Below are 13,087 nucleotides of genomic sequence, written 5' to 3'. Positions count from 1 at the left end.
ATATGCATGAAATAAATTTGCACATACTGGATATCCTGCAACCCCAAGTGGTTGCAGGGGCCCCACAACAGATGTGGGAATCCCTGTTGCACTGTTTGAAACTTGTTTGCTCACAGCTTCTGCCTTTCCTCCCCAGCCTGCTATTCTGCCACTGTGTGATATTCTGGCAGCTACATCGGGCTTGAAGGAGTGGACTGTTTGTAGGTGGTAAGAGCTTTTATTGAATCAGTGTAAGAAATATTCAGCATCAGTGTCACTGTTATACAGGGACTTTTGAAATCGTGTAATTCTTTCTGCATGTTGGGCCACATCTAAAGATGGGACAAAGTTTACATTCACAACCTGAGCATGAAGGTTCAATAACAGAGATTACAATCTGTGAAAAACAAAACATAAAAGACATTTTGCTGGCACCCCATGGCTGCATATTCCTCCTCTCTCTCTTTTCTCACTGTTCCCTAATATCAGCCATTTCTTACTTGGTGTGTTTATATGAATTTTCAATACACATTTCAGTGCAAGCTTAAAGATAGTATAGCTTTTAAATGGCAGCTCCTTTTAATATGCATTTTCATTCACATTCTTCAACCACCTTAGTTCTCTCGAACCTGTTAACATCTTATTATTTATTGGAATTTATTAACCACCTTTATCAAGAGATTTGGCCAGGCAGTGTACAGCTCAATATACAACTTACAATTTAGAAAACAGCCTAAGTACATTGACCAAAGTAAACGCATAAACAAAATCAATGAGGTATACCTAGTGATGGCAAATTGAATCCTAACAACAGGATTAACATAATCTTGGCTGTAATGGTTGAATCATTGCAGTTTATTTTAGATTGTTGTCCTCACTCCCTTTTTCTACTTCTGTGATCCACAGCTCTCCCTCACTCTCTGGAGTCTTATCTTGCTTCATTGAAAGCCACAAACAGCCTTTTGTGTTGGTTTATTAAATCTCAAAAGAACTCATTTTTTGCTCCTTCAAAACACTGTGACAACAACTAGCAAAAGCCCATTCTTAGTGCGCATAATTGAAACACACCATTTGAGTACTCCCTGGGTAATGTGAGCAATCTCCTTTACAAAAGAAATACAAAGTATAAAAATTATTGCTGGCTGATAAAATTCTGTTATCACAGCTTCATGGCTGGACTGAGGTTCTGCCATTAAGAGACAGATCACTTGTGATTTTTCAGATCATATAAGCAGAAAATGTGCAAAAGATTTCCCTACATACAGTAACATACAGCGTCCATTTACCTTATGCAAAAATGCCATTATGCACAATATTTCTCCTTGCTCTCATGGCCTATCAAAATATGTTCATTTAAATATGTTAAAAAAGCAATACAACTTCCGAGCATAACTAAAAGAAATGATTTAGTAAATCTTGTCCCCCATTCTGGGGCCAACGCTCAAAGCAACACAGAGATGTGCCCACAACCCAATAGCAATGCAAAAAAACCAAAACATTATTAGTGCTATTAAGCCGAAAGTTGGGGGGGGGGGGGGGTACATGCCTGGCACATGGGCACAAAGGTTTGCCGTAAATACAGTTCTTGTATGCATACCCAGACAAAAATGGAAGTGTCACACACATCAGTGCTTTTTCTTTAGCGCTTAAATATGAGCCTCATAAACATTGCTACCAATTAGACATATTTTCAAGGCTTAGATTTAGGCACAGATGTGTGCTTTAAATTTCAATTTCACTCAGACACACACACGTTTATTACTTCCCATCTGATTTAAAACTTGTAGGAGCCTCTTTCCACTTGTGAAAGAAGACAATCCTCTTCTAAAAACCTTCAACACTGCTCCTGACCTGGAGAAAGCATTTCAGCGTTATAGGCCATCTTTTCCTTCTGTGGATTGCAGTAGAATGCTTAACTAAAATGCATTTTGCATCATTCTCTACCACACACGTTAACACCCATGCTCAAGCCTTCTGAGCATTCAGCACACAATAATGTGCAAGCAAACCCAGCATTAACCACACGTTTACGATTGTGGTAGATTTAAGCATCGGCCCCTCTGTGTCATACCATATGCTATGAGTTTATCTTGTTGGGCAGACTGGATGGATTGTACAGATCTTTATCTGTGCCATCTATGTTACTATGTCTATGGACAAACAGCTTAACTTTGGCCTGACATGTGTTAACTGCCTTGGAAAATGATTGTGTAAGCCTTTAGAAGTACTTACAAGTTTAGAATATCCCAAATACACATAGCTAACACTCTTTCATAGAAAATCTGTTCTTTTTGCTTGCTGCAGTTCCAGGAGCTAGTCATGCTTTTAAACTTACATCCTAAAGCAGTGTGGGATTTGTAGTCTGACTCCACTCACTGGAATCAGCTTTGCAGCTCCAACCAATAAAGTACCAGGATTAGTCTGTCAGAAAAACAGGAGTGTCCTAAAATCTCCCTCCTGGGACTGGGCAACTTAGCATGCGAAATGCAGAGCTGCCAAGACAAGCACCAAGTGGTCATCAGTGAACCTTAATTTGGACAGGAGATATTTCACATCCAGAATCAAAGTACATTTTCTTTAAAAGTTTAAGCACACTTGGAGTAGTTCCGTTACTGGGGGGGCCTCCAGTTAGGTGCACCAATGCCATGTGCTGATCATTACAGAATACTAGTCAGCGCTGGCACACCTAATATTAGGTTCAATCATTTCGGCCATATCAACAGCTGGCATAGGTGGGTGCACCTAAGTGTTCCATGCTATGTGCACAACTAATAGTATTCTAAGGGATCCTTTTACTAAGCTGCAGTAAACACTAACAGGTGCTTGTTGCAGCTTAAAATACCTTACTGCGGGGCACACTCAGATGTCCTATGGTAATTTTGGCACCTGCACACATTTCCCACGAGTTAAAATATAGGTTTTATTTTTTTAACGCTAGGGTGGGTGGGGGGAGAGAGTTGGCATGTACCGTGCTAATTGGTTAGGGCAGCTACATCACCGCACGCTTACCAATTAGCACATGAGCCCTTACAGCCTACAAAATAGGTGGTAGGCAGTCGGGGTTCATGCACTAATGGAAAAATTAGTGTGTGGCCATTAATTAAAAAAAAAAAAAAAGAAAAACTTAGCCATCGTACCCATGAGGCAAAAATGGCCTTTAGCACGTGGGAACAACATGTATAATCACACGCCAAGGCCACTTTCTACTGCAGTTTGGTAAAAGGACCCCTAAGTTATGTGTATAAATTGCAGACATTCCCATACCCCACCCACACATGCACACTCCCTTGCAGAGTCATATGCACTACCTTTTAAAATAGCATGTAGTGCACGCCACTACATGCAGTCAGTTATAGAACAGCCATAAATCAGTCTCCAGAGGATAAACATACTTCTAAATATGGATATATGAAATGTTTTCCTTTCATAAATTAAAACAAAAGGGGAGTCAAGAGGGTATGCAATTACAGCTACAGCAACTGTCTGGACATCACACTGATAGCCTTAATTAGTAAGCCTTAATTAGTAAACCTAATTAGTTAACTTGGTGCTTTAAAAAAAACCCAGAAAACAGCCAATACACTGCATTTACAATTAGCACACAATAACTGCAACCTTAAAGGGTTAGCATGGAATTTTGTGTTTTGGGAACAGGGAGTGTGTCTTGCAGTTAATACAGGAGTTAAAATTATCAGCTGCATTAACCACCACCAGAGGTATAGTTAACTTGAGTCCATGTTAGCAGCTATGCCATTTAGCACACAGTTGTGACCATTACCTTGCATTAGCAGTGCAGATGCCTCTCACCCCCCTCCCCACTCCCAGGAACACCTCCTAACAAATACAGAGAAGCCTCCCACCCACCCCCTCCCCACCCCCCAGGAACACCTAACAAATACAGAGACGCATCCCACCCCCCCCCAGGAACACCTCCTAACAATACAGAGAAGCCTCACACCCACCCCCTCCCCACCCCCCAGGAACACCTAACAAATACAGACACCCCTCCTAACAATACAGAGAAACCTCCCACCCACCCAGGAACACCTCCTAACAAATACAGAGAAGCAACTGTGGATTAACGTTTGCAATTAATGTACTTTCATACGTAGGCTCCTAAGTCCCTCTAAGTTAACTCTCAGCAAAAATACTGAATTAAATACAGTCAACAATTTTGACCTACTGTATAGTGAGGATTCAAGTCAAGCTCTGTTTTACAATCCATAAGCAACCTTTGGTTAAAGACCGACTTGGACCAATCAACTGACCAGTCCAGGCTTTTAGATAAAAGTTCTTGCTCCTTTTCATCTCAGATTTATAAGAAAGTGAGAATTCAGCCCTGGTGACCATAGTCCAAAAATCCTTTCCATAAGCATGGAATGAAAGAAATTACCTGGAGAACAGGAGGATGGGTGGCTCAATGTTTAAAAAAAAAAAAAAAAAAAAAGGCTCTTCCTGCACTAGAGACAAAAGAAAATCTCTTCCCATGGACACTGGTTCCTTGTGAGTTTATTATCTACTTTTGTGGCACCAAGCCACTAGCTGCATTAAACAGACTATCAATTACATGAGGAGTAATTCATTAAATTCATTTTGGGAATTAAACATAACTCCCACCTCACCCGTTAACCTCAGAATGAAGCATAGTTGGAGAGTAAAGGCTCAGTCTATTCATATATTTAAACTTACAGAAATTAAAAACATGTCCTATGATCAACTGCCTGGCAGCTGTGCCTCTCAAAAACAATTAAGTGGATGCAAAAGGTTCCATGCCTTTGGCAGGTACAATAACCCTCTTGTGATACATTGAAGGTAGGGCAGATTCGTTTACTTTTTCTCTCTTGAATTGTACTGTTAAAAATAAACAGGAAGACTTTGTTGAACACCATCAGGTGTCACTCCCATAGCAATGAAAAGGAACAGCATAGCATTTGACTCTTTTTCAACACATGGTTGATTTTATTAACCCTTTGGCTGATACGTTCAAAACAAATCTCAGAACTGTTTAAATTAATTACACAGCTCTAGGGTTAAAGCAGTAAACAAAAATAAGTTTCAAACTGAAAGACACAAAGGAGTCTTTAGCACAAGTACTGTCAGTAGAAATATTTGCAGGGAGAATGCCATTGCACACCTCAATAAATTTGTTATAGCAAAAGGGAAAAAACAAACAAACAAACCATGTAGATTCTGGGAAGACACTAACTTTATAAGTTGTGTTCACCATATCTCAAAGTTGGAGGGACTTAAAAAACAAGATCTCTCTGACCTTCCTAAGAGAAGGGCACAACTTGCAGGCCTGCTACCTGCTGGCAATTAAGCTTATGACATCTGATGTCTTATAATCAATTTCTTTCTGTGGTCAAACCACCTTAGAAACCATTAAAACCACTTTAAACCTCTGATACTTTTTTGTTGTTTTTTTTTTTGCAATGATTTTTATAATAAAATATGTATTACAATTTTCAAACCCTTCTCGGTTTACTTATTTGAAAGATTTTGATCAGAAATGTGTATTTCCCTTTACTTTTGTAAAAGCAGCAGCCTTTTTGAGCATTTTTCCCTTAAAAACAGAAAAAAAGCTATTTGCGATACTGCAGTCTAAAGTGCATTTCCGATATAGTTAGAATAAAATTTTAATAAGACATTTAAAAAAATCTTGATGCCCTTACAAAAAGTTCTGAAACAGAACACCATATGTATCAAGTCCATGATTCGTCCAACAGTGAATTTCACTGCCACGTCTTCGAGCCTCCCCCCAAATTAAATGGAGGGGGGAGGGATCCAAAACATTTCCAGTCATTATAAAATAAATCAACCGTAAAAGCAGCAGCAGCCAGCCAGCTCCTCTTATTCCAACCAAATAAATATTTAACTCATTCCTGCAATCATAAAATATTGACAGCTTTTCACACTGACACTTCCATGTGGTTTGCCCGTGGTTCATAGTATGTTCAAAAATTTGAAGTAAAGTTGTGGCAGCTGGGTCTTGTCCCCCGGGGGTATCTTTGTGCATAGCTTCTGCTCGCCTTCATTGCCTGTCCTCAGCTGCAGCACCCGCGTTCGCCTCGAAGAATTTGGGGTTTTCAGGCAGTGGTGCGCGCAGCTTCCTCTTCTCCTTGAAGCGGCCCGAGCGAGAGATCTTCAAGTTCCTGCGGCCACTCTTGTCTGCAAAGCCGCTGCTGCGCTCATGCCTAGACTCGCACCCGCCGGGCTCGCTCCCGCCGCAGTCGCTCACCACATTGGGGTGCTGGTTCTCACGAGAGCCTGCCGTGGGAAAGGGTCTGGCTGGGGGCGCGTGCTCGGTGTCCTGGCCTGTTCCTGTTGCCTCCTTGGGCTTCTTGCGCACAGTCAGGGCTTTCCACCAGCCAGTGTTACTGCTCTTCTCCGCCGCACTCTCCGCCATTGCAGTCTCTTTATAGAGCACTTTGGCTTTCCTTGCCTCTTTCAGAAATGCTGGGTAGTCTTCTCCTCTCTCACCTGGGTAATAAAAAGAAAAAAAAAAAAGTATTTAAGAAACTTGCGATAAGAAGCATTCTTTCCCAGCTTCCCTCTCTCCTGTAACCAGATCTTTTCAGCAAAGAGCAATAGGAGGCGACTCACTGTCTGAGTGTCAGGTGAAGGGAAAGCCTTGCCAGGTGCGCTCACTAAACAGAACCCTATCCATCTACTGTTTCCCATTTCACAATCCCCTTGATCGATTCGAGAAACCCACTAAGCAACGAGCAGTTCGATTTTCTATACAGAAATGCACCGAGAAGACAAGGAGCCCTGTTACCATCACCTGTCATTCAGGTTCAGGGTCTCAAATTGCGGCCCAGAACTTCAGAAGCCAAGTAGCATTCTCTCAGAAGAGCAGCTTGCCGTGAACCATAACTAAAAACTTTACCTCAAAGTTTCCGTGCGGTCACGTAAGGAAAAAAAAAACTGTTGGAATAAAAAAAAACACAGGAAAAGAAAAAGAAACAAGCACAAACTTCCTCCCCCTCCCCTTGACGTCTGAAAAGTAACTTGGCTACTGTACCATTACCTGCGGTGAGCGCTAGCTAACGGCGGCTCCCTCTTCCCACATAAAGCGAATTCTGTGAAACCAAAGAGCCCAAAAGTATTCGAAGCAGATGGGATTTGTTTTCTTTTAACGTACGATCGCGTCATGGATAGATTCCAGAAAGAAAAAAAATCTTCCTGCGAGCTGTTTGTGCGGATTACTGTGGTAACCCGCAATGCATCCATTTCAATGCTGTACTACTTGTAACCAGGCACACTTCGTCTGCTGTAGCGAAGAGAGCAAAATAGCAAACTACAACAATCCTCCCTCGTGAAAGCAAAATAAACAGATAAAAGCCAGCTTCGCTTTTTTTTTTTTATCTCATGGGTTTCTGCACCTGTTCCCGCCAGGTCTCACCTGTTCGGCGGAAACTTGTCTATATCCAAGATGAGGCAATGCGCAACCACAAATCCAAGAGGAATAAAACCATATTCATAAGAAGAACAGATATGAGCGCAAAATGCGTCCCCTCACCTCGCCCGGACAAAGTATGTTGCGACGTGGTGCGCCAGGCTCCCCGGAAGACCAGAGTCCAGTCTTGGCGCCAGCGGTTAACAGGTGGCCAAGGTGCGCCGCCGCCTCTAATCGGCGACCGAAGCTCGGCGCGAGACTGTGCTCGCGGACCGCCAGACCCGGGCTGCGCTCGCGCTCTACACGTCACGCACGCGGGAGCCCATGCCAGGGTTGCCTTACCTGCTGACGCGCTAGGAAAGGGGAACGAGTCGAGCTGGAAGCCTCTGAACTAGCACGCAGGTGTCTCCGGGCGAATAGGATGCTGAGCTTTCCTGGTCCTGCTCTCCATTGTGAAAAAGCTGATTTTCTTTCCAGTACAAATCAGTGTTTAGTGCCAGCCTATCTCTTGTTTGACCCCCCCTTAGCCGCAACTACTACTGGCCTCCAACTCCCATTAGCCAGGTGTGCGGACGGAGATCAACAGGTGCAACTTCAGCGCTGAAGCCCCGCCCCTGGCTTCTGTGACCTCACGCTGGAGGAGAAGATTTCTATAGTGTTATGAGGCGTAGGCGGAGCTGTACAGATGCACCTAAGATATGTGCTCCATGGAACTTACAGTCTAGGCAAGATACACAGGCAAAAGGAAAGGAAGTGTTGTAATACGCATGGTTAATATCAAGTAGGCTGTGATCAGGCAGAACCAGGGTTTAAGACTTAAAATCTGGATTCCATCACCCTAGTATTGGGCCAGAAGATTGTTCAAAAGCCGGGGGGGGGGGGGGGGGGTGACAGGTGACAAAGGCTTCAGGTGTTCTGCACCTTCCCTACCCTATGAGCACATTGCTTCCAATCCAGTGGCAGTAGTACTGTACATTACAGGTAAACTGTAACGGCACTTTCTTTTAGAATTCAGTGCATGTTTGGCTAGTAATTAAGGAGAAGCATCATAGCACAAGAAACACAAATTAATGAGGTTAGATTTTAATAGTGAAGTTGAGGATTAGCCTAGTACTTAACACCAGCTTGGGTAATTCGCCTTGAGATCATGGGGAATGATCTTCATTTTTCCTTTTTTACTATTTGACCCGCACAGAACACACTGGTACTGTCCATTTTCACAATCTGATTTTTTTAAAATAAATTAATTGTAACCTTTTTATTTTTATTTTTAAGCTAAATCAGGTATGCTAAGACCATACTATACACTACTGTCTTCATTACTTGTTATAGAGGTTCATCTGCTTATGTTGTAAGGTCATACATACCTTTAGTCAGAGTCACCGACTCCAGTTTTGAGCACTAATGAAACATACACATATTAATCATCAGCACCCTCCCTGCCTGAGGGGAAAATGTAAAGTGCAGAAACACTACACTCTAGAATGTGCATATGAAAACGTTAATAGTTTTGGATTAAGCAAGACCTTGGGAGTTATAACAACAAACCTCCCAATAAGAACTTGAAACATTTTCAGTACAACATAATACAGTAACATTAAAATGACAGAATAAGCCCTAATCAAATAACACTAAGCTAAAAGACCTACAAGCTTGGTCAAAGACTTAAGCCTTCGCTATTTTTTCTAAAAGCAAGGAAATCATGTTCAAGATTTAATTCAACAGGTAGAAAATTCCACAAAACTGGATCAGCTATTGAGCAAGCTTGCCAATGAATTTCTGCCCTTTGAAACTGCTTTACAGGAGGAATAGCTAGTAAAACCTGATGAGCTGAATGTCATTTGCAAACTGGTATGTACACTACAAGAGCAGTATGGCAGTAATCAAAGACAGTTTCCTTGAAAACCTTAAAAATTAAGGACACTATTTTAAATATCACTCATCACATAATAGGAAGGGAGTGGATACATGAAACACAGGTGAAATAGGCTGGTGGGGATCCCCAGGCACTTCTAAAAGAGGTATTGATTAAACTGGCAACAAGTTCCTTACAAACGTTTGCATAGCTCTAACCACCCAAGTAGGGAGGGATCTAAAGTTCAAATTGCACTATATCAGCCATAAGTTATTCAAAAGCATTTAGCCAGATAATGGATTTTTTTTTTTTTGCAACGGCAGAATTTAGGAGCGATGGCGCAGCTCCAGTAAAGGAAAGATCCTCTCTCCTCTTCCTTTTCCCCTGCTGACCCTATAATTGTGATGGTCTTGTGCAGCAATGCCTTCCGATTATACTCTTGTGCTCCATTTACTACTGTCCTTCTTGTTATGTTTTAGTGCAACATGTAATATCTAGCTCTCATTTTTTAGTTTATAAGTTTTGATTGTACCATAGCCCCCCCCCCCCTGTGTTTACCCATTTTCCTCCCCTTCTCAATGTTGTAAACTACTTAGATATGTTTGCATCTGTCTGTGGTACATCCAATACAATTGAAAAGCGAATGTGAAAATAAGAAAGGGAGATGCTGGCCACCTGAGGAAGGTTAGGGAGAAGAAGGGAAGATGCTGGCTATCTTGGAGGGTAGGAAGAGAAAGGGCAGGTGGGACAGAGAGAGGGCCATGAGGCATCCACTGTGGTGGCAGGGCACTCTGCTGAAGACTTACCTAGAGCATCAAGTACCCTTGAGCTGGCCCCAAGCCTCAAAATTTCTCCAAAGAAAATCTATGAAGAAAAGAAGAGGTGTTTTTTTGTTTGTTTTTTTTTAAAGAGGAAAAGGCGAGTCATAAGTGGTGTATCTCAAAAAGAGGAAATTAAGGTTAAAAAAACATGAACCAATAACTTTTATATATGCACCTGAAAACCTTATACAAATTTTAGAAAGAAGTAAAAAAGGTCTGGACAGCTTCCTAAAGGAAAAGTCCATAGATCATTATTAAAATGGGGAAAATCCACTGCTTATTTCTGGGATTAGCAGCATAAAATGTATTGAACTTTTTCAGGATCTTTCCAGGTATTTGTGACCTGAATTGGCCACTGTTAACAGGATGCTGAGCTTGATGGACCTTTGGTCTGTCCCAGTGTGGCAATACTTATGTACTTATACAGGGCCGTGCCTAGGATCTCTGGCGCCCCCCTGCAGACTATCAGTTGGCACCCCCCCCCCCGTGAAAATGATCACGCCCCCCCCCCCCCGGTGAAAATGATCGCTCACCACTTGCTACACTGACAGGAATTGTCAGCAATATTCTTAGAAACAAATTGCTATACATAGGCGGTCGGTGGCCCAACTGTTTGGGAAGGCTAAAGGGGGCGGGATTAGGAGTGGGGCCAGAGGTGGAGCTTAAATCCATAATTCTCTGATAACACACAGAAAAAATAAATAAATAAAAATAAAAGTCACAATTAATACCTTTTATTAAATTTAGATATTAGCTATGTATCATATGTCGAAGAATAAAGTGGTTGCTCAAAGCATATACTAACCACAATCGCTCAACTGCAAAACACTATGCACAACTTTGTGCAAAAACACACTCAGAACCTTACTGTACCATAAATATTACACTGGGCAGAACCTAATACACCAATATACCACCCATATGGAAAATGCAGACCGTCAACAATATGAAACAAGGGATCATAATATCACAATTCTCATGTAGAGCCACAAAACACCCTAATTCATGTTTAATGTGGGATAAAATGCCATAAATAAGTAATATATAAACTTTTAATGTTGAGCACCTGATTCTCAAAGTGGACATATTCCAAACACTATAATGAAAATAAAATAATCTTTTCTACCTTTGTTGTCTGGTGACTTTGTTTTTCTGATCATGCTGGCCAAGTATCCGATTCTGCTGCTATCTGTCCTCTTAACTCCGGTTCCAGGACTTCCTTTCCATTTATTTCTTTACTTTCTGCCTTTCTTCTTCATTTCTTGCCTTACATCTGTAAGTAAAAGCTGGGTCCTCTGCAGACTTCTGCCTATTTTCTCCATCAATGTGCAGGTTTTCCCCCTTTTCCCTCATCTCATCTTCCTCTGTCTTCCCTCCCCTCCATGCATGTCCAGAATTTCTCCCCTTCATTCATGTGCATCTCCTTCCTGTCTTCCCGTCTCGCCATCCACGTCCAGCAACCCTCTTCTCCCCTCTAGCCACCCATGTCCAGCAACCCTCCTCTCCCCTCTAGCCACCCACCCATGTCCAGCAAATCTCCTCTCCCCTGACCTCCCCTCCACCCATGTCCAGCAACCCTCCTCTCTCCCCTGCCATCCCCTCTATCCACCCATTCCAGCAATCCTCCTCTTTCCCCTGCCATTCCCTCTATCCACCCATTCCAGCAACCCTCCTCTCTCCCCTGCCATCCCCTCTATCCACCCATTCCAGCAATCCTCCTCTCTCATCTGCCATCCCCTCTATCCACCCATTCCAGCAACCCTCCTCTCCCCTGCCCTCCATGCATACCCAGCGCCAGCGCGATTCTCCTCTCCCCTTCCCCTCCCCTCATTTACTATCTGCCCCGCGCCATCTTTAATTTACCTGCGTCCCAGCATCGGCCCGCCGTGTCATTTCAAAGCCCGCCCTGCTGCCTGTCTCTATTCTTCCCTCCGTTCGCGATGTGATTCGTTCAGCAGAGTCCCGCCTTCTGACATCATTTCCTCGAGGGCGGGACTCTGCCGAACGAACACGTCGCGAAGGGAGGGAAGAATAGAGACAGGCAGCAGGGCGGGCTTTGAAATGACACGGCGGGCCAACGCTGGGACGCAGGTAAATTAAAATTGGCGCGGGGCAGTTAGTAAAGAAGGGGAGGGAACAGGGAGACTCACGGCGCCGCCTAACTCTTTCTTGCTGTGGCTGGGGAGGCTTAGCCTCCCCAAGCCTCTTATACCGGGCGCCTATGTTGCTATACATTGCAAAATAAGATAGCAGATGTAAATTCTCAAAGTGGACATATTCCAAACGCTAAAATGAAAATAAAATGATTTTTTTCTACCTTTGTTGTCTGGTGACTTTCTTTTTCCGATCATTCTGGCCCAGTATCCAATTCTGCTGCTATCTGTCCTCTTAACTCCATTTCCAGGGCTTCCTTTCCATTTATTTCTTTACTTTCCTCCTTTCTTCTTAATTTCTTGCTCTATATCCATTTCCAGCAATTTCTTCTCTCTCCCTGGGTCCTGTCCTCCCATCCACGTCCATCCTTGTCCCTCTCTGCCCTTCCCTCCTCCATCCATAGCCAGCAATCCTCCTCTCTCCTCTCCCCTCCATTTCCAGCAAATTGTCCTCTCCCTGGGCCCCCATGTCCATCCTTGTCCCTCTATGCCCTTCCCTCCCCCATCCATAGCCAGCAATCCTCCTCCTCTCCCCTCCATTTCCAGCAATTTGTCCTCTCCCTGGGCCCCCATGTCCATTGTTTTTAATTACCTCTTCTTGTAGACCTCTTTCTGACTCTGTCATACGGGGGACTAAAGGTACTTATTTCATATAACAGATTCTGTATAGGTTCTTTGACCTCCATTGTCACCCAATCACAAGGTCTATTCTGGGGTGGCATTAGGAGCCGTAATTGAAAACTAATTCCCATAATTACTGCTTTCTGTTTGTTTTCTGGATCTAGATATACTCTGGGCCATTTATGTTCCCACATAAATCTTATTAAACATCTGTCTAAGTTTCTGCAAAGACTGAGTGTCACTTGTATATGATCTACCT

The 13,087-nt window shown here is 42.9% G+C and overlaps 1 protein-coding gene across 2 annotated transcripts; it reads right to left on the bottom strand.

Annotated features, from left to right (window-relative positions):
- Positions 1-4,015: 4,015 nt before the first annotated feature.
- On the bottom strand, positions 4,016-7,978 carry PRR15 (proline rich 15). 2 transcript variants are annotated; one of them, XM_030189972.1, is made up of 2 exons: positions 7,721-7,978; positions 4,016-6,459 (listed from the first exon to the last, which is right to left on the bottom strand). In XM_030189972.1, the coding sequence occupies exon 2, from the start codon at positions 6,383-6,385 to the stop codon at positions 6,011-6,013; it is 375 nt and encodes a 124-aa protein (XP_030045832.1). In that variant the 5' UTR covers positions 6,386-6,459; positions 7,721-7,978; the 3' UTR covers positions 4,016-6,010. The 2 variants fall into 2 exon arrangements, with proteins under 2 accessions (XP_030045832.1, XP_030045833.1); XM_030189973.1 differs by lacking the exon at positions 7,721-7,978 and adding an exon at positions 7,502-7,673.
- Between the last annotated feature and the right edge of the window lie 5,109 nt (positions 7,979-13,087).

The sequence above is a fragment of the Microcaecilia unicolor genome, chromosome 1 (assembly GCF_901765095.1).
Source record: "Microcaecilia unicolor chromosome 1, aMicUni1.1, whole genome shotgun sequence".
Classification (NCBI taxonomy): Eukaryota; Metazoa; Chordata; class Amphibia; order Gymnophiona; family Siphonopidae; genus Microcaecilia; species Microcaecilia unicolor.
The sequence above is the reverse complement of the archived record's forward strand: the minus strand, read 5'-3'. Positions and strand labels throughout refer to the sequence as shown.

What these genes read in the sequence shown, in the direction of transcription:
- PRR15 (XM_030189972.1), bottom strand. Translation starts at nt 6,385, where the DNA reads ATGGCGGAGAGTGCGGCGGAGAAGAGCAGTAACACTGGCTGGTGGAAA.